Source organism: Euprymna scolopes, chromosome 33 (assembly GCF_053919585.1).
Source record: "Euprymna scolopes isolate OS-2025 chromosome 33, ASM5391958v1, whole genome shotgun sequence".
Taxonomy (NCBI): Eukaryota; Metazoa; Mollusca; class Cephalopoda; order Sepiida; family Sepiolidae; genus Euprymna; species Euprymna scolopes.
In genome coordinates this window covers 89,071,703-89,096,015 of record NC_136514.1, presented here as the reverse complement: position 1 = coordinate 89,096,015, position 24,313 = coordinate 89,071,703, and the positions used below count along the sequence as shown (strand labels likewise).

At 32.3% G+C, this 24,313-nt stretch overlaps 1 protein-coding gene across 2 annotated transcripts in view; it reads right to left on the bottom strand.

Moving 5' to 3' along the window:
- The window catches only part of LOC145258341 (uncharacterized), a 99,590-nt gene extending 79,341 nt beyond the window's left edge, over positions 1 to 20,249 (bottom strand). For both annotated transcript variants that reach the window (XM_080116532.1, XM_080116533.1), the window contains exons 1-2: positions 19,825 to 20,249; positions 1,363 to 1,477 (exon numbers count right to left, since the gene is read on the bottom strand). In XM_080116532.1, the coding sequence (XP_079972658.1) occupies positions 1,363 to 1,477; positions 19,825 to 20,075 (366 nt within the window). In that variant the 5' untranslated portion in view covers positions 20,076 to 20,249. The remainder of the gene's footprint in view (positions 1 to 1,362; positions 1,478 to 19,824) is intronic.
- Positions 20,250 to 24,313: the final 4,064 nt, after the last annotated feature.

Here is a 24,313-nt window from a genome sequence, read left to right as displayed (position 1 = left end):
GTATATCGATATTCTATGGCTGATTGGGATAGCTTTTATACATTTATATCAGATCTACCTCTGCGTTCCATGTTTAAAAAGAATGTGTTCTCCATCGTATCAGACCTGACGGAATGGTTAATTGAAGGTATAGACCGCTTCATACCCTTCTAAAATTGCAGCAAAAACCTAACAGCCAGTCGTGGTTCTCTCCAGAATGTTTTGCTGCCATTGCGCACAGAAATCACTTTTTCGATTGCTTCCAACGTAATAGATGTACTGAGACTAAAGCCGCTTTCAGGACTGCCAGCAACCACTGTAAAAGAGTAGTGAAGAACGCGAGAGAGTTGTATACTCAGTCCGTTAAGTCCAAAGTGGCTGAACAATGTCTTGGTTTGTGTTATTTAAATTATTCAGACGACTACATTAATTAATTTATTTATTGCAAATTATTATCCTCGTCTTTCTTAGTTGTTGTTTCATGATGTTTCGGCCAACTATTCTTCTGGCCCTCGTCAGGTGGTAACTGGGAGGGGATAGGAATTCCGAATTTCCTAACTGCATTCACAGCAATTACTGCCATTCATAGTTGTAGTCGTCTCATGGAGGTCACCACTTATCAAGGCCCAGAAGCCACCCGGGGATAAGGGTTACTGTGTGTACAGTAATCAATAGGATAGTATCATAGTAATAGTTAGTATTGGAGATTTGATAAAGTGTCATTACTTAAGGGGGCGGTTCATCAGGAATTTGTTTGTGTTGGACTTGAAGATATCCAAGTTGAAGCCGGGAGGGAAGCAGGCAAGCGGCAGAGAGTTCCACAGGCGTGCAGTCCTACGGAAGAAGCTTTGTTCATGAAATCTACGTTTTGATTTAGGCACAGATAAAGAGTGGGGAAAATTATTGACAGTGGTTTCAGCTAGTCGGGTGTTTTTCGTGAAAGATTGGCGAGGGGGGACCAGAGATTGGAGCTCAGACGAGCACTTGCCATGGAAATAACGATATAACAGAGACAGGCTCAGAATAAATAATACTCATCTCAATAATACTCATCTCAATAATACTCATCTCAATAATGAATTCCAATCAAATAATATATACTACATTAATGTATGTAATCTTTTTTTCATTTCTAATTTCATCGTGCAGTGCATCGATACTCCATAGCTGACTGGGATAGCTTCCATACATTTTTATCAGATCTGCCGTACTTTGGGGTAATTGCGCCAAGTCCAAGGTAGCTATTTTTTTTAGTTGGCGCGATTACCCCCGGATTTGGCGCAATTACCCCAAAGTACGGTACCTCTACATTCCATATTTAAAAAGAATGTGTCCTGATTTGTGTTCAGCTTTTATTGTAGTGAGTATTCATACAATACTTACCTTCATAAGAGGGGTCTTGTATTCTTTATCGCCCACGCTGGTCTGTACATTCAACGCCAACAGTTCTTGGACAATACTAACATATCCTTTACAACAGGCTAAATGCAATGGTGTTCTACAAGGATAAAAAAAATTTATTGAAATAATGATGTTTATTATAATGATATATATATATATATATATATATATATATATATATATATATATATATATATGTATATATATATATATATATATGTATATATATATATGATGATTGATTTTATATATATATATAATGATTGATTTTATATATATATATAATGATTGATTTTATATATATATATATATATATATATATATATATATATATATATATAGCATTTGTTCGTTATCCTGATGCTTTTGAATCGTTTAAGATAAACCAGACTATATTGATAAAGTTAATCCAAAACTATATTAGCAATGTATAAAATGTATTTATAATTACATATAATAAATTTATAATTACATATAATAAATTTATATATTAAAAAAAAAAATGTATATATGTAAAAATATTTTTAACCTTTATATATCTAATTTTGAATAAGAATGTAAATATACTAAATACTTATCATAGTGGGGGTGATAAGTAGTTAAATGGATTAATCCTAATCTTATAAATACAAGACTGATAAATTAAAAAATTAAAAAATGTATCCATTTTAAATGTGGAAATTGATGAATCGCACATGTAAGAAATTCATTTTTATAGTATGAAAAGGTTAGTAATTGCAATTAAAAATAGGAAATTGGATCAAATGTTTATAACATGTCTTCTTCCTAAGATTAAGGGTGGTGGTGTTTGATCAACACTGCTGGGGAGCCATGATGTAATATACTGTTTTGTTTTTAAATCCCCGAAATAGTGTTTCATGGTAAACAACTGATGATCCCTTGAAAAATAAATTATGTGTATTATAGTAAATTCGAGAGCGAGTTAATGCAGTGATTGCAGGTGATTAAATGACTTACTGACTAGATGGTTTTCTAACGAATGATAAAAAATATTTTTTGTATAGTTTTAAAGGTTAAAAACTTCAAAGACTATATATATATATATATATATATATATATATATATATATATATATATATATATATATCAGGGTAGTTACTTGTCTAGCTGCACTAATGAGCTGTGAAACAGCGAAATAGTACTGTATGTGGATGACTAGTCAGTGCATCTAGACAAGCAACTACCCTATCACCTCCCCTCAAAGTAGTAATAGAATAAACTCTAAAAACGAACAGATCTCCTATTGCAAACATATGTCCAAATTTAAATATGGTAAATTTGAAATTACATAGCTATTAAGTTAACCCTTCAAATATATATCTTTTCCCATAATTTTTTTTAATCTTACCTTCTAAGCTTTTTATATTTTTAATTTTATTTGTTTTTCTTTATTTCTTTGGCCGGTTTCCCATCTGCTGTCTCCGTTTTATGGTATAAGTATACCTATTAATTAAATATATACATCAGCCTACTCATTTTTATTCTATGTATTTTTTTACTTATATTTTACTATATGCATTTACATACACATTTATTTGCCTTATTCCAGAGTTTGTAGATACCGGCCTTTCCCTCCCCTTAAATTGTATGTATGTATGTATGTATGTATGTATGTATGTATGTATGTATTTGTTTAAGTTGTATATGTTTTTGGATATGTGTATATATTTATGCATGCGTGTGTGTGTGTGTGTTTGTATATATATGAATATATATGTGTGTGTTATTGTATATGTATACATATATGTATATATATGTATATGCGTGTGTGTATGTATGTACATGTATGTGTGCATTTGTGTGTCTGTATGTATATATATATATATATATATACATATATATATATATATATGTATGTGTGTGTATATATGTATATATAGGTTTTAAAATTTTTTTAAAACTTTTTAATTTTTAATTTTCAATTTTTAATTTATTTATTTCAATTTTTTTTTTGACTTATTCACTTTTTTTACTCTTCTTAATATAATAGACGCTCCATTTCATAAACTTAGCCATTTATTTGTTTCTCTGACTCGTGTTTCTTGATTTCATTCTGGGACTTTCACGTGCATATTTAAGTTTACCTAATTATTAACGCTAACTTTCGCGCTTTTTGTCTAGGTCAGTTTGACCTTGTTTTTAAATTTAAACTTTCACCGTTTTTCCAGATTTTTTTTGTTTTTTTTTTAAACCTTAATTTACTTGATTCCTCCGGCCTTGGCAGTTGTGTTTTAAATATTCTCTCCAGTGCTTTTTCTGTGCACATTTGAACTTTTCTTTTAATAATTTGGAACTCATTCCATTTATGATTTTTTTCCAAGGAATTATGCCTTTTGGATCATTTTGGACCATTTGGAACTTACCTGTTGGATTGGAAATTTTTAATTCGACCGTGTTTGGATTTTACCATTCTTTGATTTTTTACCCTTCACCGGACTATCCATTCATGTGAAATCTTTTTATCATTTTTCTTTTACCTCCTACTCCCCTTACCTCACCCTTTTTTTAACCAAGTAAGATCTGTGACTTACTTGTAGTTTCATTAAATACTTTTACATGCAAAATCTGATCCCGCATTTTGCTAATTCCTGCCCTCTGATGAGAAGGAGAGTATTTCTTCGAAAGTCCGTGGATTAAGGACTATCCACTTATCTTGTGCTTCCTTTTTAAAATCAAATATGTTTTTAACTCTTTTTCAAGATGTCTTTTAACATGTTTTATTAATCATTTGTTCATATATATATATATATATATATTAATTTTATTTATACAAACATTAATGGCTACATATGTGCATACATGTTTCTGTAATCACCCACGTTGGGGGATTACGTCTTCAGGCCAACAATTACCGTCGAAAGTCTGTATGCACATATGTAGCCATTAATGTTTGTATAAATAAAATTAATATACCTGCTCTGTTCACTCATTGAGCACTATTTTGGTAGACACATGTTGTTTCATTGGATGTACTTCTAGGAAACTAAACTCTACTGGCTATATATATATATATATATATATATATATATATATATATATACATAGAATGATTAATTTTATATATATATATATATATATATATATATATATATATATATATATATATAGAGAGAGAGAGAGAGAGAGAGAGAGAGAGAGAGATTGATTTTGTGCTACGAAACAGATAATGTCAAGAATTTTATAAGTCAATTGAATTAATGGAATAAATTATAAGATGGTCAACATCATGAATTTTAGAATATAACTTTGACCATCTTATAATTTATTCCATTAATTCAGTTGACTTATACAATTCTTGACAGTATCTGTTTCGTAGCGCAAAATCAATCACTTAATCATTATATCAATCAGTGAATCTATAATGCCCTTAACTCATCAGAATTCAAAATGGCGTAATGGAAAAATAAAAAGGTATTTACAGCTTCTCTTCCAATTTTCGGATTTTAATCGTGTAAAAATCACATTTCAATTCCTTTTGACGGATTGATTGTTGCTATTTCTTCTGATGAGTTAAGGGCATAATAGATTCACTGATTGATATAATAATTAAGTGATTGATTTTGCGCTATGAAACAGATAGTCAAGAATTGTATAAGTCAACTGAATTAAAGGAATAAAGTATAAGATGATCAACATAATGGAATTTGGAATATAACTTTTTGTCATTTATTCTCTGTATTGCTCTGTAATTACATTGAGCTTCTTAAATAAAGGTTGATATATAATAAGAAAATATATTTCTACAGGAATATATATGTAAATATATACTAGCAAAAGTACCCGTCGTTGACTGGGTTCAAAAACAGCCTACAGAAAATGGACTCTGATTGATGAAAGTATGATAGGTTATGAAAAGGAAGGGTTGTAAATTTGGGTTGAATTTGGGGGATATCAAAACCAAAGCAAAATATGATGAAAGTAAAAATAAAATAGATAAACCCCATAATTTATTATATCATACCTGTTCACACTGAAACACTTATCACAATATTCTGTGGATCTATATTAAAAAACCTTGTTAAACTTTGTGACATATTTTCATTCTATGGAGGTCAGGCGCAAACGAACACCCCCATAATTTTATTATACCATATTTCTTCAAACTGAAACATAATTATCAAAGTATACTTACGCAGATAGATATGAAAAGTCTTTATTAAAGTTTGTGCCTATTTCCATTCTATGGAGGCCAGGCGCGAACGCACACCCCACAATTTTATTATACCATCCCTATTTAAGTTAAAACATGCTTATCAAAGTATTCTTATGTACATCTATATGTAATCAGTTTTTCAAAATAGTCAACCATATAGAAGCCTATTCGTGACCACACACACACACAGACACACACACACACACACACATTCACCTTTTATATATATATATATATATATATATATATAGATAGATAGATAGATAGAGAGAGAGAGAGAGAGAGAGAGAGAGAGAGAGAGAGAGAGAGAGAGAGAGATTTCATTAAATTATTTGATGCTTCTACACTATTAGGACCAAATTTTGGAATTCGTAATACTCAATTTCACATGAGAACACTGGTATCTATATATTCCTCGTATTTTTAAAATTATTATATCAAAAAATTACGAAAATCGATAAGGGTGAAAATAATTTATTAAAGAAAATAAAAAAATAGAATTTGAAGAAAACGATCGTAAGACAGGCGAATTTAACAGTTAGATCATTTTCCGTTTCAATTTAAACGAGATGGCGGCAATTTTTCATCTGCTAGCATGATTAAAGTTGTTTCTTTTTAATAATTCAGTAATATTCAGGTAATTCCGACTGCATAATTTGGAAGCTAACAATGTAATTTATTAGAATTGACAGCAAAAACATCAGTTGGAACCATTGTTTTCCATTTTTGAATGTCTTGATTAAACTGTACAAGTACCGACAGATCTATTCAACTTTTCTTTACAGACAAAGCAACTAAGAAAATATGAAAAATAAGAAGATTATCTGAATTTTGTATCTTACTAATTCTTTACCTTTGTTGTCTTAACACGTTGTCAATACATTATTTGTGTGTGAACGAGAGACTTTGTGATTGTTTCTTTTGATATTAACTTTCCTTCTAAAATCTCTTTTGAAAAACGAATAAGAAATCAATAAATGTACTTCAAATGACGGAAGATGGTAAAAGTGCTGTTTACTGACTTTGATCTTATCTCTTTATGTTAAAAAATAAATCTGTAAATTGTAACTTACGCCAATAATCATATTGTACCTATTTACTTTGCCTCCCCACGAGGGCAGAGTTAGACACCAGGGTCGTTTTTTAACGTGGAGAAAAGGTACAAAAATAAAAATTGTCTCAATCATATTGTAAACATTTTTATCGTCTGCTCTAAAGAATCTTTTTTCGGCAAAGGTGGAAAGTCTGTTTCTGAAACCACTATCAATAATTTCCCCAACTCTTTCTCTGTGCCTAAACCTAAATGTAGATTCCATGAACAAAGCTTTCTTAGAGCTGCATGCCTGTGGAACTTTTCCGTTCTCCTGCTTTCCAGCTGACTACAATCTGATTGTCATCAAGTCCAATGTAAACAAGTTCTTTGAGTCAACATGAAAAAAGTTCTTCATGAGCCGTTCCCCTTAAGTAATCCAATTTACCAAATTTCCACTAATGATTACTACGATATTGTCCAATTAACTACCCTACACTCATTAACCCTTATCCTCGAGTGGCCTCCAGGCCTTAATAAGTGGTGACTCCTTTGTAAAAAAAAAATCGCTGAAAGGTGAAAATCTGTCCCTTAGAATCTTTGTGTTTGGTCGACACATTTGTGTTCAGGTAGTTAACTAATTAACTAGGTAAAGTTAAGTCACTCCCCCCTCCCCCTCTCTCTCTCTCTCTCTCTCTCTGTCTCTCTCTCTCTCTCTCTGTCTCTCTCTCTCTCTATATATATATATAAGTCATTTCTCCCCAAGAGAATAAACCTTTGAAAACTCTCAGTGGACGTTTCTTGTCTCCTTTCTGTGTAAATAGAAGTTTTATTTGCGCAATGTTTTCACTAATGAAAGGTTATTCATACTTGAAGGCGGTTATACGTGAGTCTTTTTTTTATCCTAGCGGATTGTCCATCGTTTTCTTCGTCGACTGAAAAAGCTGTGCTTTATTGTTGAACCGTTGTAGTCGACTCAGAAGTGTATTTGCTAACAGCTTTGACCAGATAGTATTAAAAGGTAAGGAATGAGAGTCTGTCTACATATGTATTCGTAGGGAGGTCAGTTTTATATTTAAACACACACATACACACATACATACATCTACTGTTTTATATATCAAAATTAATTTATTAAAGTGATAATAAAAATAAACAGTTAAATTTTACCCTTTGCCCCTGCAATTATATTTTAAAGTGATCAATTAAAAAAATTAAATTCAGGAGAGGGGCTGCCGGAGCATTACTAAAAGAACTACATAAAATTAAAGAATCCTCCAGAGCACTAGTAAAAGCAAATTTCCACCGCTCCCCCCAAAAACGAGAAATTATTTTTTAAATGAGCAGGGACAAAAATATAAAACTCAGAAAGCACCCAGAACGCTATGAAATCACTAATTAAAATGAAGGAGGCATCCAGTGCACTACTAAAAGTATTTATTATTGAAAAATAAAACCACTCAATGAATTTATGTGAATTTTGTTGTATAAACTTTTCTTCCCGTCATTTGTTTTGTTTTTCATACGAGTAGAATTCTGTACAAGTACCTTATTTCTCATTTAAGAGTAACTTATTTTGCCTTTGGTAACAGTACGGTGTTATACACAACTTTAATTTATAAAAGCAAACACTTTAAAATAAGGTAAAACATACAAAGAACGTATCCATGTAAGTAAAAAAAAGTGATTTATCTTGCTTTTAACACGTAATAATGTTTTCACCTGAAATGCGTTGGTTTAAAAGATATTCTACACAAGCACCTTTATTTTTTTTTTGCTTGTAATTATTTTTCTATTCATTTTCCATATTTTTTTAAAATTTATATTGATTTCGACATCACACGTAAGTACGTGATAATGTTTGTCGGGTTTGTATTACTGTACACAAAGAAACCATAAAGTCCATTCATAGATAACCAGCCAATTATTATACCAATCAGTGAATCTATTTTGCCCTTAACTCATCAGAAGAAATAGCAATAATAAATCCGTCAAAAGGAAATAAAGTGCGTTTTGACATGATTAAAATCCGAAAATTGGAAGAGAAGCTGTAAATACCTTATGATGTGTTTATATTACGCCATTTTGAATTCATATATATGAATAATGATATTTTAAATTCCAATGACCAAGTATTCATAGTTTTACTTTCTGAATTAAAAAAAAAATCCAAAGTAACAAAAACGAACAGCCATAAATAAAAATATAATTCCTTTTTTTATGTAACTCGTCACCATATCATTTTTGGAGAAAATCCGGGTTTGTATTACTGTACACATAGATTCGAAAAAGTTGTCAAATAACAAATATATAACAAATAAATGTTATCAAAGGCAAGATAAGTTACTTTCCTGCCAAACTGCATATACTTTTTTGTGTTTTTATTCAATGTAACATATTTATTCAGCTCGAAAAACGGGTTTGTATTACTGTACACATAGATTGGAAAAAGTTGTCAAAAAACAAATATATAACAAATAAATGTTTTCAAAGGCAAGATAAGTTACTTTTCTGCCAAACTGGATATATTTTTCGTGTTTTTATTCAATGTAACATATTTATTCAGCTCGAAAAACATAGAGTGTTTACCGATGTATTCGAAAATTCAAGATGGCGTCTCACACCCTCTTTAACACCGTAAGTTTGGGAAAAGGTCTTATAAATAATAAACTATATAAAATACTATTAAAAACCCGCCGAATATATGTCAACCTGTGTCACGGTAACATATATTGAGCGAGTTTTTAACAGTATTTTATTCGGTTTTTTATTTATAACACCTTTTCCCAAACTTACCGTGTTAAAGAAAGAACCAGACGCCATCTTGAATGTTCCAATACATCGGTAAACACTGTTTGGTTTTCGAGCTGAATAAACATGTTACATTGAATAAAAACACGAAAAATATATCCAGTTTGGTAGAAAAGTAACTTATCTTGTCTTTGATAACATTTATTTGTTATGTATTTGTTTTTTGACAACTTTTTCGAATCTAAGAAAGAAACTTTGTTCATGGAATCTATGTCTTGATTTAGTCACAGATAAAAAGTGGGGGAAATTATTGACAGGTATTATTATTGTTAACGCGCATTCCTTTTTCCAAAAACATATTTGTTTTTACTAAAATTCTAAAATTCCTTCTTAATTTTCTTGTAGTTATTTTTCTATTGATTTATTTATACAAATTCCGACATGACACATAAGTTGGTAATGTTTTCACCTGAAATGCGTTGGTTTTAAAGATCACCAGTCTACACGAGGAGTTACCCAGAGCACTAATAAAACCAATCCACATCTGTATTATTAATATGCCTTCAAATAACGTAACAAACAAATCAACATCGTGACACGCAGATACAGGGTTTTCACTCTGTATTGCTATATACGAGTCTCTTACTCCCTCTTTTTATCTCTCTTCATAAAAGTAAAGTAAAAGTAAGAAGGCCTCTAGAGCACTAATAGAACAAAGTTTATAAGTGCACAATACGTTGGATTTTACACTGCATTGACACAGTCGGAACTGCATTCAAGTATGCAATCTTTACCATTACCATCAGCAATAATCTATCTATCTATATCTATCTATAAAAGTGAAATTGTCTGTGTGTGTGTCTGTGTACATTTCCCTACGCAATAACTCTGTCAATTTTCAGTCTACAGACTCGAAATTTGGTATACAGGGTACTGAGATTTGGGAAAATCTTTGTAATCCGTTTTCGGCCAGAAATTTGGCTGTTAAGGGGTCAAAATTCAACGATTTGACCTTTGAGAACTCTACCAAACTCCTTCGACAATTTGGGGTCTAAACTCTGGAAATTTTTGATATAGGTTCCTTGGACATGTATCTAACTTAATAACTTGATTCGAGCCCAAAACAATAAATTTTAAGGGGTCATAATAGGGATCAAAGTTTTTAAAAAATTGACCTTTTTTTTTTTCTTTACTCAACATACACCTCCAAACACCCGGGCAACGCCTGACTGAGATGCTAGTATCCATGAAAGTGAAATTGTCTCTGTGTGTGTGTCTGTGTGTACATTTCCCTACCAAACTACTCTGTCAATTTTTAGTCTATGGGGTACTGAGATTTGGGAAATCTTTTTAATCGGTTTTCGGCCAGAAATAAAAGCTGTCAAGGAGTCAAAGTTCAACAATTTGACCTTTGAATAACTCTACAAACTCCTCCGCCAATTTTGGGTCTAAACACTTAAAATTTTAGATGTAGGTTACTTGGACATGGGTCAAACTTTTTAATTTTATTTGAGCCCAAGACAATATAAATTTTAAGGAGTCAAAATTGTGGTTAAAGTTTTGGTTGGTTGGCTGTTTTTGTTTTACGGCATATCAACCTTTTCCAGGTTATTTAATGCTGAATCCGGTGATTTTGAAGAAATTTTTTTTAATAGAATATATTATTTTGCAAGTCGGTTTCTATTTAACCCAAAATTGGGACCCTAACAGGTACTACCACTCCGAGTCAGAGTGGACCTGGGAGCAATGGCAAGTAAAGGGTGGCTTTACACTCCCCAGAGCTCGCAAGCTGGGGCCTCACCATCGAATATAGTTTAAGGTCATATCCAGAACTGGTTAAAGTTTTAAATAATTTAACCTCTGCAATCTCTATCCCAAATTACTCAACCCATTTTTGGTCTTAACATTTGAAATTTTACATAGAGGGTATTCAGACATGCAGCGAGCGTTTGAATCAGTTTTGAGGCGAAAATTTGGCTGCCAAAAGGTCAAAGTTGAAAGAGTTTATCTTTGCAGACTCTACCAAACTCCTCTGTTAATTTTGGGTCTAAACACTCGAAATTTTAGATGTAGGTTACTTGGACATGAGTCAAACTTTTTCATATATATATATATATATATATATATATATATATATATACATATAGTAATTTATAAAATATATATGGCGATTAAGCTACACTGAATATTCGGCGTTTCATCCACTCTAGGATTTGTCAGGCTTATAAGCCTGACGAATCCTAGAGTGGATGAAACGCCGAATATTCAGTGTAGCTTAATCGCCATATATATTTTATAAATTACTAACTAGCTCTACCTTCGTATTGAGCACTTTTGAAGTAAATACTTAAAGTTTACGCATAAATCTCTACTTTCGTATATTAATTTTATGTGAGTAAATGAAGTAGTTATATATATATATATATATATATATATATATATATATATATAATGTAAAATTTTGTTGAAAATTCAAAGACTCACGTTTTCTTTTTATAACCTTCGTTTATTTCCTGGATTAAAATTATAAATATACCTTTTGTTGTAAAAATCTAATGGATAAACATCTGAAGAAGTTGGTGGGGACAGGATATTTTTATAGACACATAAATCGTAAAATTGCCTACCCATTAATGAAACAGCTGTAATGGAAAAAATCCAGGAAATAAACGAAGATTATAAAAAAGAAAACGTGAGTCTTTGAATTTTCAACAAAATTTTACACTATATATGCTCTGCACCTATCAAATAGATACCTTGAGCTTAACTCAAAGTTAACGGAGACTGGTTTTAAAATAACAATCTAGACCTGTTAAACGAAAACGGTATACATTGAAAGTAACCATATTTTTAAAACAAACTTTAAATATATATATATATATATATATATATATATATATATATATATATATATATATATATATATATATTATTTAACAAGAAAACGAAAACGGTATATATTGAAAGTAACCATATTTTAAAAACAAACTTTAAATTCATATATATATATATATATATATATATATATATATATATATATATATACTCGGGGTTTTTTTTATATTCAAAAGTAATGGACTAATGAATTCAACGAGGTTGTTAGATAGTGCTCAATAAAAAGAGCTGATAATACTTGTTTATTGTTATATAAACATGCTCACATCCCGCTGCTACAAATAGCCACTTGTTTCAATCAAACAACAGATATCATCAGGCAGCGACTTGACTATTCAAAAGTTCAATGAATAATGGATTTTTATTTTAGGTAGGAACTCTTTAGAAGTTGGAGTTAAAAAACTTAAAACACAGGACTTTAATTAAATAAAAAAGTAAAAAGGGAGAGGCAATTTAAATAAAGTTAAAAAATTACAATGGGGAGAGAGTGATTGAGAAGAGGAAAAAGGAATAGAGACAGAAATAGAGAAAGAAAATATAGAGAAAACAAAATAGAGAGAAAAAGAAGAGAGAAAAAATATATATATATATACATATATATATATATATATATATATATATATATATATATATATATATATATATATACATATACATATATATATATGATATGGAGAAGAAAAGAAAAAAGAAATAAATGGTTATAATAAAGAGAATAAAAACTAGAAGGAAAAGGAAAGAATAATGAGATCTAGTTAAATAGGGAAAGAGAGAAAGTAAGAATTTGACAGTGTATAGAAAAAGAAAAAGAAAAAGAAAAAACCTGCGTGTCAACCAATTTATGAACAATTATACAATTCAGTAATGAAACATATTATTACAAATACAAACAGAAGATACAATCCAAGCGTCAGAAATGAACGTGTCAAAAAAGGCAGTGAATGTATTCGGCTAGCATATTTATCCTCTTACATACGTCCACGAGTAAAATCAACGCAATTCAAACATACGTCTACCATTAATTAGGCCCTTTATGCTAAATGATATAAGTTTAAAGTTTTCGCGTTTTTATTAGATAAATATATGAATAAAAGAATAAAATAATGATAAAACAATATTAAAATTATTATTAATAACAATAAACATAATAGTGATAATAATAATAATAATAATAATAATAATAATAATAATAATAATAATAATAATAAAAACAGAATAAAATTAATATTTATTATCTTTTTAATATAACATATTTAGCCATAAGAGGGGATTAAATAAATTAAATAGGTCCAATAATTATAAATAAAAAACTACTAATATTTATGTATATAAAAAAAGAATACAATACAAATATATATATATATATACACACACACACATATATACCCAAATATACACACACATACACACACATATATATATATATACATATATATATATATATATACATGCACATAAGTCAAGGTGTAACTATACTATTAAGTTGGAAGTTTAAGCTATATAAGTATAGATATAAAGTCATATTAAATCACAAAATAATACATTCAATACCAGATTACTAATAACACAGATACAAGTACACTTACCTATAAATATATTCAGGCAAAAGAGGTAATTAAATCAACGAAATACTCAAAAATAGCGACGCACAGGTAGATAGTACCCAAATTAAAAATAAGATACATATGTATATACTCACAGAGAACCAACCGACATACTAATAAGCACATATATACATATATATATACATACACATATACATACATATACATATATATATATATATATACATATACATACATACATACATATACACATATGCACACACATATGTAATCCTATGTATACACATACATACAAAAAAATACACAAATATATGCACACAATCATATACTAATAAACAACAACGCACACACACATATATACACACACATAAATATGTATAATTTACATAAATTATATATATAGAAATACATAAGAATACAAATAATTTGGCAAGGGTACAGATAGATGCATACACACATAGAAACATACAAATGGATTGAATAAACATGGGAGGGTATACCAAATAATATAGAAATATATAGATCTAAGTACACAAGGTCATAAAATAAATACATAGACACATACATATACACATAGACACACAGGTATATAAGATAGGAGAAGTAAAGAATGAAATCAGGAGAGGAGAAAGTATATTAATAGAATATTAATAAATTATAGAAATCAGTGACAATTTTTAATTTATTTAAATTTTATATCTAAACTAAATTACTTAAAAGATGGGTTTTATAATGTTTGCAATTAATTGAATTTTCGTGCTTCTTATTTAATAATTTATCTCTTTCTCTAAAAGTAAGTATAAATAATTTCTCATAAAGACATAGGTAGCAAGGCGAGTTTAAAGATGAACAGGTTTTCGCTTTCTTTAAAATTTTCCAATTTACTATTGGGGAGTAACCTTGCTCTACTAGTTCATTGTAATATTTAGACAAGGAAGTTCTATTTTTGTACTCATTATTTTCAAAAGAGCACTTGTGACCGGTAAATCTTTCTTTAAAATTGTTATTTGTCATTCCTATGTAATATTTTTTTTCATTCGGATTTTCCTTAGTAGAAATAGTTGCTTGGTACACTACAGAAGTAATTTGACAATTTCCTTTAAGAGGGCATTTTGATTTAATTCTACAGTTACAACTTTCGGTAGCAATGGGTGTGCTATTTTTGTTTAATATTTTGTTATTATGTTTTTTAATTATTTTTTCAAGGTTTTCATTACAGCTATAACTAAGTTTTATTGTATTTTTATTGAAAATTTTATGTAGTATATTATTAATAGGGAAGTGCTTTTTAATTAAGTTTAAGAATTTCATTCCTAGATTTGTTTTAAGTTTCAGATTAAAAGGGGGATTGTACCACAAGATTTTTCTCTTACGGTTTCTATTTGTATTTGTGTTTGGGTGTGTTGGTTCTATGAACTCAATTTGGGTGTTTTTGTATCCACTATCCTTAAGGGCCCTGTTATAGAAATATTTATGTTTATTAAATGTTTCAAGATTGGAAGAATTGTCACTGATTCTTTTACTAATGGATTTGGGGATATGCCTAATGATAGATTTTGGGTGATTTGATAAGGGGTGTACATAAATTGGGTTTGAGTTTTCCTTCCTATATGGTTGGTAGATGCCTTTCCTTAAATCAAAGTTCACATCCAAAAAATTTACAGTTTTAACATCTGATATAATATCCACTTTTAATTTAATTCTACGGAATTCATTTAAGATAATCTTTTTGGTTCTTTCACATTTAGGGCCGTTGGATTCCTTGATGATCATCAGTCCATCATCACGATACAAGCCTATATCCATGACATTGATGTCTTTGGTTAAGTTGTATAGTATGAATAGACCTACTAAGTCTGTCATTTCAGCCGAATCCAAAGACCCCATGGAAATGTCAAACAGGTCATTTTGATCTTTTTTCAACCACTGATCATTTCCACTAATTAATGTAGTATTTCTACATGTCTGTATAATTTCAATTTCAGTGTCTTTCATATCATACAGGAGTTTAGCAAACTCCATCACCTCTTCGAATAGTTCCTTAGATATGGAGGGATAGTAATTTACAATATCGAATTGTAAGAAAGTACAATTCTTTTTATTATGTATATTGGAAAACCATTTAATGGTATCCGCTGTGTTAATCCATAGATTTAGCTTATATGTTGATTTAATTTGATAGTTAACTCTTTCTAGTATATTTTTACTTAATTTACCAATTTCGGGTTTCGTAGGATTAATTAATCTAGTTGCAGGTTTATTGTCAAAATTTATCTTATGGTCTTTAAGCAAAATATATGACTGTTTTTTTTTGTAAAATTCCCACTCTATTACTAATTTTAAGTCTGTCAGTTATTTCTTTACTATCCTTGTCAATTTTTTTGCAAATATCTATATTTGATTTTTTGTAATTTTTTGTAATATTTTCTTTAATAAGCTTGTTATATTCATGTGTAGTTAGTTTGTAGAAATTTTGCGTCTTATCTGCTTTAACCTAAAGGTAATCCGAGGTATTGATTTTCTTAATGGTAAAATCCAACTGTTTTTGAAAATGATTCTTTTTCCTATGGAAAGACAGGCCTCCAATAAGATCCATAATGTCTGCTTCAAAAGCATCCAATTGGTCGATAATTTTTTCTTTTTTCTTCTCCATATCATATATATATATGTATATGTATATATATATATATATATATATATATATGTATATATATATATATATATTTTCTCTCTTCTTTTTCTCTCTATTTTGTTTTCTCTATATTTTCTTTCTCTATTTCTGTCTCTATTCCTTTTTCCTCTTCTCAATCACTCTCTCCCCATTGTAATTTTTTAACTTTATTTAAATTGCCTCTCCCTTTTTACTTTTTTATTTAATTAAAGTCCTGTGTTTTAAGTTTTTTAACTCCAACTTCTAAAGAGTTCCTACCTAAAATAAAAATCCATTATTCATTGAACTTTTGAATAGTCAAGTCGCTGCCTGATGATATCTGTTGTTTGATTGAAACAAGTGGCTATTTGTAGCAGCGGGATGTGAGCATGTTTATATAACAATAAACAAGTATATATATATATATATATATATATATATATATATATATATATATATATATATATATGCACATAAAGTTATGAATAGTACATAGGGCCCGAGCAAGGCTGAGCTGAACTGCTAGTAGTAATAATAATAATAATAATAATAAGAAGAAGAAGAAGAAGAAGAAGAAGAAGAAGAAGAAGAAGAAGAAGAAGAAGAAGTTATGTGCTTCATGGGAGAACATATTGAAGGAAGTAAACAGCAATAATGCATGGGAGAACAAGAAGCATGGAAAGAGCAGAGATGATATCCAGAAAAGGCACCAGGAGGGATACCAGAACAAAGTGTTGCATGGGCAGTTCCACAAAGCTACAGAGAAGCTGAAGAGCGACAAGTCATGGGATTAGCTAAGAAAGGGTTATTTAAAGAAAGAGACTGAAAGTACACTATTAGCAGCTCAATATGTACAAGGAATTTGAGAAAAGGTGTATATGGTGAAGATATTGACCCAAGTTGTAGAGTGTGTGGTGCTGCAGAGGAAACAGTGTTCCACATTGTGTCAGAATGCCCGAAATTAGCACAGAAGGAATACAAAGAAATAAGACAATGTTGCAAAAGTGATGCAATGGAAATTGTGCGAAAAATGGGATTTGAAAGATCTGACAAATGGTACACACACTTAAACCTGAAAAAGTGCTGGAGTCCGAGGAATGTAAGATTCTATGGGATTTGCGCGAGCCTTTTCTAGTCTCACACAAAAACACGCGTTCACATTTCAAGCTATATTACTTGTCATATACATATGCGCACACAAACATACGTGCCCACATCCACACACGTACATATATTCACGTTCGCGTGCATACACACACACGCTAACATATGCGCATACACGCACGCATGGACAACGTCACTTCCCCTTTCAAAGGAAATCCACACATGCGCAAAAGACCAGCGGAAACGACTATAAAAGGAAGAGACAGCCCTTTTTTTCCGACCTGCCTTTCCGAGGTGGTTGGTCGGCGCACCAGCCACCGCCGTTTCGGCAGGCGCGCGCACGCATGTACCTCACACCACTTGCTACTATGTGGGACAAAAGCTATCAGACCATACGTACACTTTATACGCTTTCTCCCTCCATGGCCTGGATTGACTTTTTCTCATTCTCACTCTTTTTCTCTCTATCTACTACTTGTGCCAGAGAACACCACCGCGTACCTGACGGCTAACATGGCGCACAGTTTAACTGATGTCAACCCTCTATCCTTTGTCTTTGTCTACACGCTGGACTATCATTCTCATTTCTACTACTCATTTCTCTTCCCACGCGCGAACAAACGATAGTGAGATGAACACACATTTCCTTTTTTTCTACAACACCAGTCCCGCAACAAACGATGGTTACACCAGCGCGGACATGAACACGTGTTATATCTAAAACATTCATTCTTTCAACAGTAAATAAACGACACGTTTATCTATTCCAGCAATTGAGTCTTTGTTTCCTTCATTTCATTCGTTTCATTATTTTTCTTTTGTAACGGGATTAGGATTTATATATCCTAGTCCTCTACAAATTAGATCCATGTCCAAGGAACCGATATCTAAAATTTCAAGTGTTTAGACCCCAAATTGTCGGAGGAGTTTCCTAGAGTTCTCAAAGATCAAATCGTTGAACTTTGACCCCTTAACAGCGAAATTTCTGGCCGAAAACCGATCACATCGATTTTCCCAAATCTCAGTACCCTGTATATCAAATTTCGAGTCTGTAGACTGAAAATTGACAGAGTTATTACGTAGGGAAATGTACACAGGCACACAGACAGACAGACATTATTAGGATTTATATATCCTAGTCCTTTACAGATTTCCGCATACAAACAGACAAAACACTTGAGCAAAACAGAACATCACTGTAGTTGAGAAGAGAAAGAAACTGTGCTTTCTGATTGAACCCTCTTGCTCCTTTGGCATTCACATCGGAAAGAAGAAAGAGGAAAAGTGCACAAATTATTCCGACTTGAAATATGAGATTGCTAGGATTTGGAAAATGAAACAAATTGATGTAATCCCTGTTGTAGTGGGGGCATTGGGGGTCGGTGACGAAAGACGTTGACAAATGGATACAAAAGTTGAATTTGGGAATAATAGCAGAAATGTTACAAAAACCTGGTTTACTTGGAACGGCCAGAATCATTCGGAAAGTGTTGGACATAAAATAGAGAAAATAGGGATGCTGCAATATCTAAGACCACTGGATAAAGTCCGCAATTGCAGCTCAACTCCCGAAATAAAGCATCAATCTTGTAAAAAGAAACAATAAAAAATTGTTTTATTTATCAGGTGTTCGGGTAGCCAGTACGTCAATACTCGGGAATTTCTGTAAATACTAAAATATCTTTTTAACTTTTCTGCCCAAGCACCTAAAATTGGACTATTACGTTTTTATTGCATTTTAGGAATTGAAAGAGAGAAGGGAAAGGAGAAAGAAAGAAAGAGGGGTGATATTTTTGACAGTTAGGCAAAAGCGCAGTATAGTTAACAAAGAAAATTGTACAAACAAATATACAACAATTAAATGATACTAAACTCCAAGTTAATGCTTAAAAGTAAAGATGTAAAAAAAATAAAAATAAAAAAATAACAAAAAAAAAAAAAAAACGCTTACCATAACCCGACTAGAAATCCCCCCAGACTTAGGGTTAGTGATACCGTAAGAATATTTTACTTAAAACATATCAAAGCTGGAAATTAGTGACCACCCTGCAAAAAAATAAATCGACAACCATGTTTGATTGTAGAAATCGGTAAAGTGAGAAATAGCAAAGTTTATAAACAGTTTCAGAAGTTTTAAACTATACCGGTCGATAAAAAGTTAAATTTTCTAGCGTTTGGTAACAGTTATTTCTTGTATATTTGTCTCCCCCCCCCTCCTTTTTAAAAATGTTTTCGTTGTAAACTATACTACCCTTTCGTCGATAGTTAACTTTACCTGTGGCATTTGTCAAGTGTGTTGGGATCTTGTTTCGGCAAAAGCTTCTTCACTTTATCAAGATGGCCATACCAAACAGCCTTATGCAATTTCCCCAGGTGTCTGTCTCGTATAGTATAGACGGGTTCATGCTCCTCGCCATTATCAATAACCCATGATGTTAAACTTTCATCGTGTTGAGTTTTTTTCTTGCTTTTATCCTGGGACGAACTCCGACTTCCGGGTAACAGGCATTTCAAGAAGTTGAACATCCGAAACCAATATTTTATGCACCGATTCAGATTGTCTAATAAATGATTGCAGAACAGAAAATAAAATCAGCGATGGGGCGATAATGTACGTCCCTAGATTCCTGAATCAATAAATCAGTTCAAGAAAACAGTGACGCATTCAATGTCGAGATACCGGTTCATGATGACGTCACAATATAACTTTCCGATTGTGTCGTCACAAAGAACAATCGGAACAAACAAAGTTTCGTTTTCTTTTAACGAATAACATATCAGTGATACTTTCTTTTACTACGCTGGTGTTTATTTAGTTCCCTCCCACAGCAAGAACCGTGACACCAGGGTCAGACAGTTGGATTGAGAAGTCACCGTCCCCGGGGAGGGGCAATCTGACCTGCAAAAAATTGCCTAAGCAGTCCGTTAGCATCCCCGGTAAGGGCGCCTCAAGCCTCAAGCGATTAGCAGTAAACTAACCTCCTTTTCAAAGAGATAAGGCAAAGCCTGGGAGTTTGGACCTCCTAGAACTGCGCCGTTTTGATACGGCACAATCACATTGACACATCGGTTCTCGCCAGATCACCGAAGTTAAGCAACGTTGAGCCTGGCCAGTACCAGATGGGTGACAATTTTGGAAGGTGAGGCACTGTATGTACTGTGACGTAAATACCAGGTTGAGAAACTGACGCAGTCTATCCTTCTCTCGAGGGTTGATGGGACTCTTTTAAGCTGTCGTAGGCACCCCGTCTAGTGATGGCATCACGATAAAAAATACCCTTGATAGCCCTGGCGAATCATCAAGTATTCAGCTACCGACAAGATCTGAATTACACTACAAAACTCGTGTAGTGAGTTCAATCTCGGCTGTGACCGCGCTGGATAGATGAAGAACTGCGCACAATCAGCATTATTACACTGCAATCAAAAGGGGCCAGATCATTACAGGAATCGTCCAATCTCTGTTTATTTGGGGGAGGGGTAGAGGGAAAACCGTCTCTCAACACTTTTTGGCAAATTAAAAATCAACTGTTGTATAGTTCTAACTGCGTTTATTTACCTCTTCTACCAGAGTTAAGCAACGTTCAACTGGACCATTACTAGATGGGGTGACCCACTGACCCAATTGCTGTATGCATGAGGATTTCAAAATATCTCTGCAAGAACTGTAAAACTTAATGCTATTATCTTCCTTGGCCTATATATACATCATGGGTACTTGTGCAGATTATGAACCGGGCGTATCTAAGGGTTCGCTCGGCTTTGCCCGGAACATGACGTCAACCACCGGATTATGCCGAGTATAGCCGATCAAATCTTAACAACGGTACGAAACAAAAAATAACAAAATAAATAAATGGAAATCGTAAAAATAAAATAAAAAAATACAGGATGTCCAAAAAGTCACTGAAGGGTTTCGAACTTAAATAGATTCTTTATTTTTGTTGATATCTTCCTGTAATTTTAACAAAATCTGACTAAGACATTGGGAATTTTTTTTTTAAATCCAAAATTCAAACAATCTTTATTTATGAAAAAATAATGTCTTTTAAATGTTGTCCGTTTTCAGCTTCGCATATTTGTGCTCTTTCCAAAACATTATTCATGGCGGATCGCAGAATCTCTGGATTGCAATTTTAACTCCCTTGTTTCGTTCCTGGTGCTTTCCTTCAATTCTTGCAGGGTTTGGGGTTTGTTAACATGGACTCTTTCTTTAAGATATCCCCACAAGAAAAAGCCGAGGTTAGTCAAGTCTGGGGAATGTGATGGCCATTTGAAATTTCCACAGCGAGAGATAATATGCGAAGCTGAAAATTGACAACATTTAAAAGATATTATTTTTTCATGAATAAATATTGTTTGAATTTTGCAGTTTTTTTATTTCCCAATCTCTTAGTCATATTCTGTTTAAAATTACAGAAAGATATCATCAAAAAATAAAGAATCTATTTAAGTTCAAACCCCTTTAGTGACTTTTTGAACACCCTTTATAATAAAAAAAAAAAAAAAAAAAAAACAACGACCTACCGTAATTTTGTTCTGTTAGCACATTTTCTTAATCTGTCAAACATTTTTTATGCAATAGGAAGGGGGGGGGTACTATGACAATTTTTTGTCACTTTTGATAGATAATGTTTAGCAACAAGATTTTATCAAAACAAATTATGGATTATTTTGTCTTTCAATGGTTTTTTTAAAAGGTTCAAAGACGCAAAATTTATTTCTAAGTATTAAATTTATTTTATTTTTTAATTATGATAAAAGGTTTGTTTTTTTTTCAATTGATGTAAAAACTTTTTATTTATTTTTGTCAAAGAAAAGTTTCTCTAATCTGCGACAGTGCGTCCAGAGCCCACCCCACATCCTCACATACGGTTTTATTTGGAGGTGGGTAGCCATTTTGTTTAGATGATTGCTGCTATCTTCAGTTTTGTTTGTTGATAAAAGATGCCAGTTCGTAAAGATTTCCATGTAACAACTTATCTCCTTCTCTCTCTCTCTCTCTCTCTCTCTCTCTCTCTCTCTCTCTCTCTCTATTTCTTTCTCTCTCTTTCTCTCTCTCTTTCTTTCTCTCCCTCTTTCTTTCTCTCTCTTTCTCTCTATCTCCCTCTTTCATTCTCTCGCTCTCTTTCTCTCTTTCTCTATCTTTCCCTCTTTCTTTCTCTCTCTTTCTCTTTTTTTCTGTATTCTCTAACTCTCTCTCTCTCTCTCTTTCTCTCTCTCTTTCTTCCAATTCTTCCGAAAGAAAAACAGCTTTATTCATTATCTTCGTTAGTAGGTTTGTATCAAAAAAAGGGTTAATCATGGAATGTGTTTCTTGTGTATAGCGGGTGCTACCAGATCAGGCTGTCTAAAGATATTGGCTTCTTGAGACGAAATGCACCAAACATTGATGCTTTTTGTTTTCTACTTCCTTTTGCAAAACTTTATGTTCTGCAAAACCAAAAACAAAAACAACAACCCACTTTTTCCTTTTTTCTTCTTCCCCTTTCTCTTTCTGTCTCTCCCCCCCCCCACTTCCTTTTGCTTTCGGTTTCGATTCTAGCTGACCCAAATATTTCTTTTACTTTTGAAATAACGACTCTATAATACTATCTGCGAAATCTGAACAAATGAAAATATCACATTTAAGCGTATGTTACGACCGAGCTAAGCCCCCCCTCCTCCACACACACACACTAGTTAAATATATTAGTATTTGGGCAGCGACGTAGGTTCTGTGGAGAGAGATATCAAAATTCGCATCTCAAAAGCATGAGCTGCATTGAATAAGCTGCGGTCAGTATGGACTCAAGACCAGCTGGGAAACTGAAAAGGCAGTTCTTCAGGGCAGTGGTGGAGTCTGTCCTTTGTTTACGGTACTACAACATGGACACTTACAAAAAGATTAAAAAGAAAACTAGGCGGCACGTACGCTCGTATGTTATGAACAGCGTTAAAGATTTCCCCACGAAGCAGCAACTTTATGGCAACTTACCTGCCATATCTAATACCATCAGGGAGCGACATTTACGATTTGCCAGAGGAGGAGCAAACAAGAGCTGGTGAGAAATGTATTGCTGTGGACTCCACGGCAATACATTTCTCACCAGCAGCAACTTTATGGCAACCTACCTGCACGGGTACACGAGCATAGGACGACCTAGAACCACGCACATCCAGCAAATTGCACATGACGCCAATTGCGATTCTGAAGATCTCAGACAGCTGATGGGAAGACAGGGAAATCTGGAAAGAGTCACATTAGTCCGGGCAAGGAGTCTGATCAGTTAGATAGATAGATAGATAGATAGATAGATAGATAGATAGATAGATATTCGTCTCACTGAGAGAGGGAAGAAAATTACTGCTCAGTAAATGAAAAAGGTTTTTCGACGATTAAGGAGTCTCCTTGCCGCTACCAGAGGAATCAACGTCGTTTTGACATTTAAGCGTCCAGACTTGCGGCCAAGATCGTACACTTAACTTCGCTCACACGAACTTAGAAAAAAAGTGTCCAATTGAAAACAGACTCTAGCCATCCAAAACGCATTCCTTAAATCAGAAAAAAATTTAACTTTCTTTGTACACGGACTATATATTTGAAGAAGATCAAAGTTCCTTTTCATCTGGAACTTTCCCATCGATATTAGACTCTGATGACTATACCGGATTCGCATTCATTCCGAACAATGAACAATTACACAAAGGTGACAGACATTTTGATGTTCACGCTAACAATAATTATATAGTGTGATTTCATTTTTTTGTTGTTGTTGTTCTTT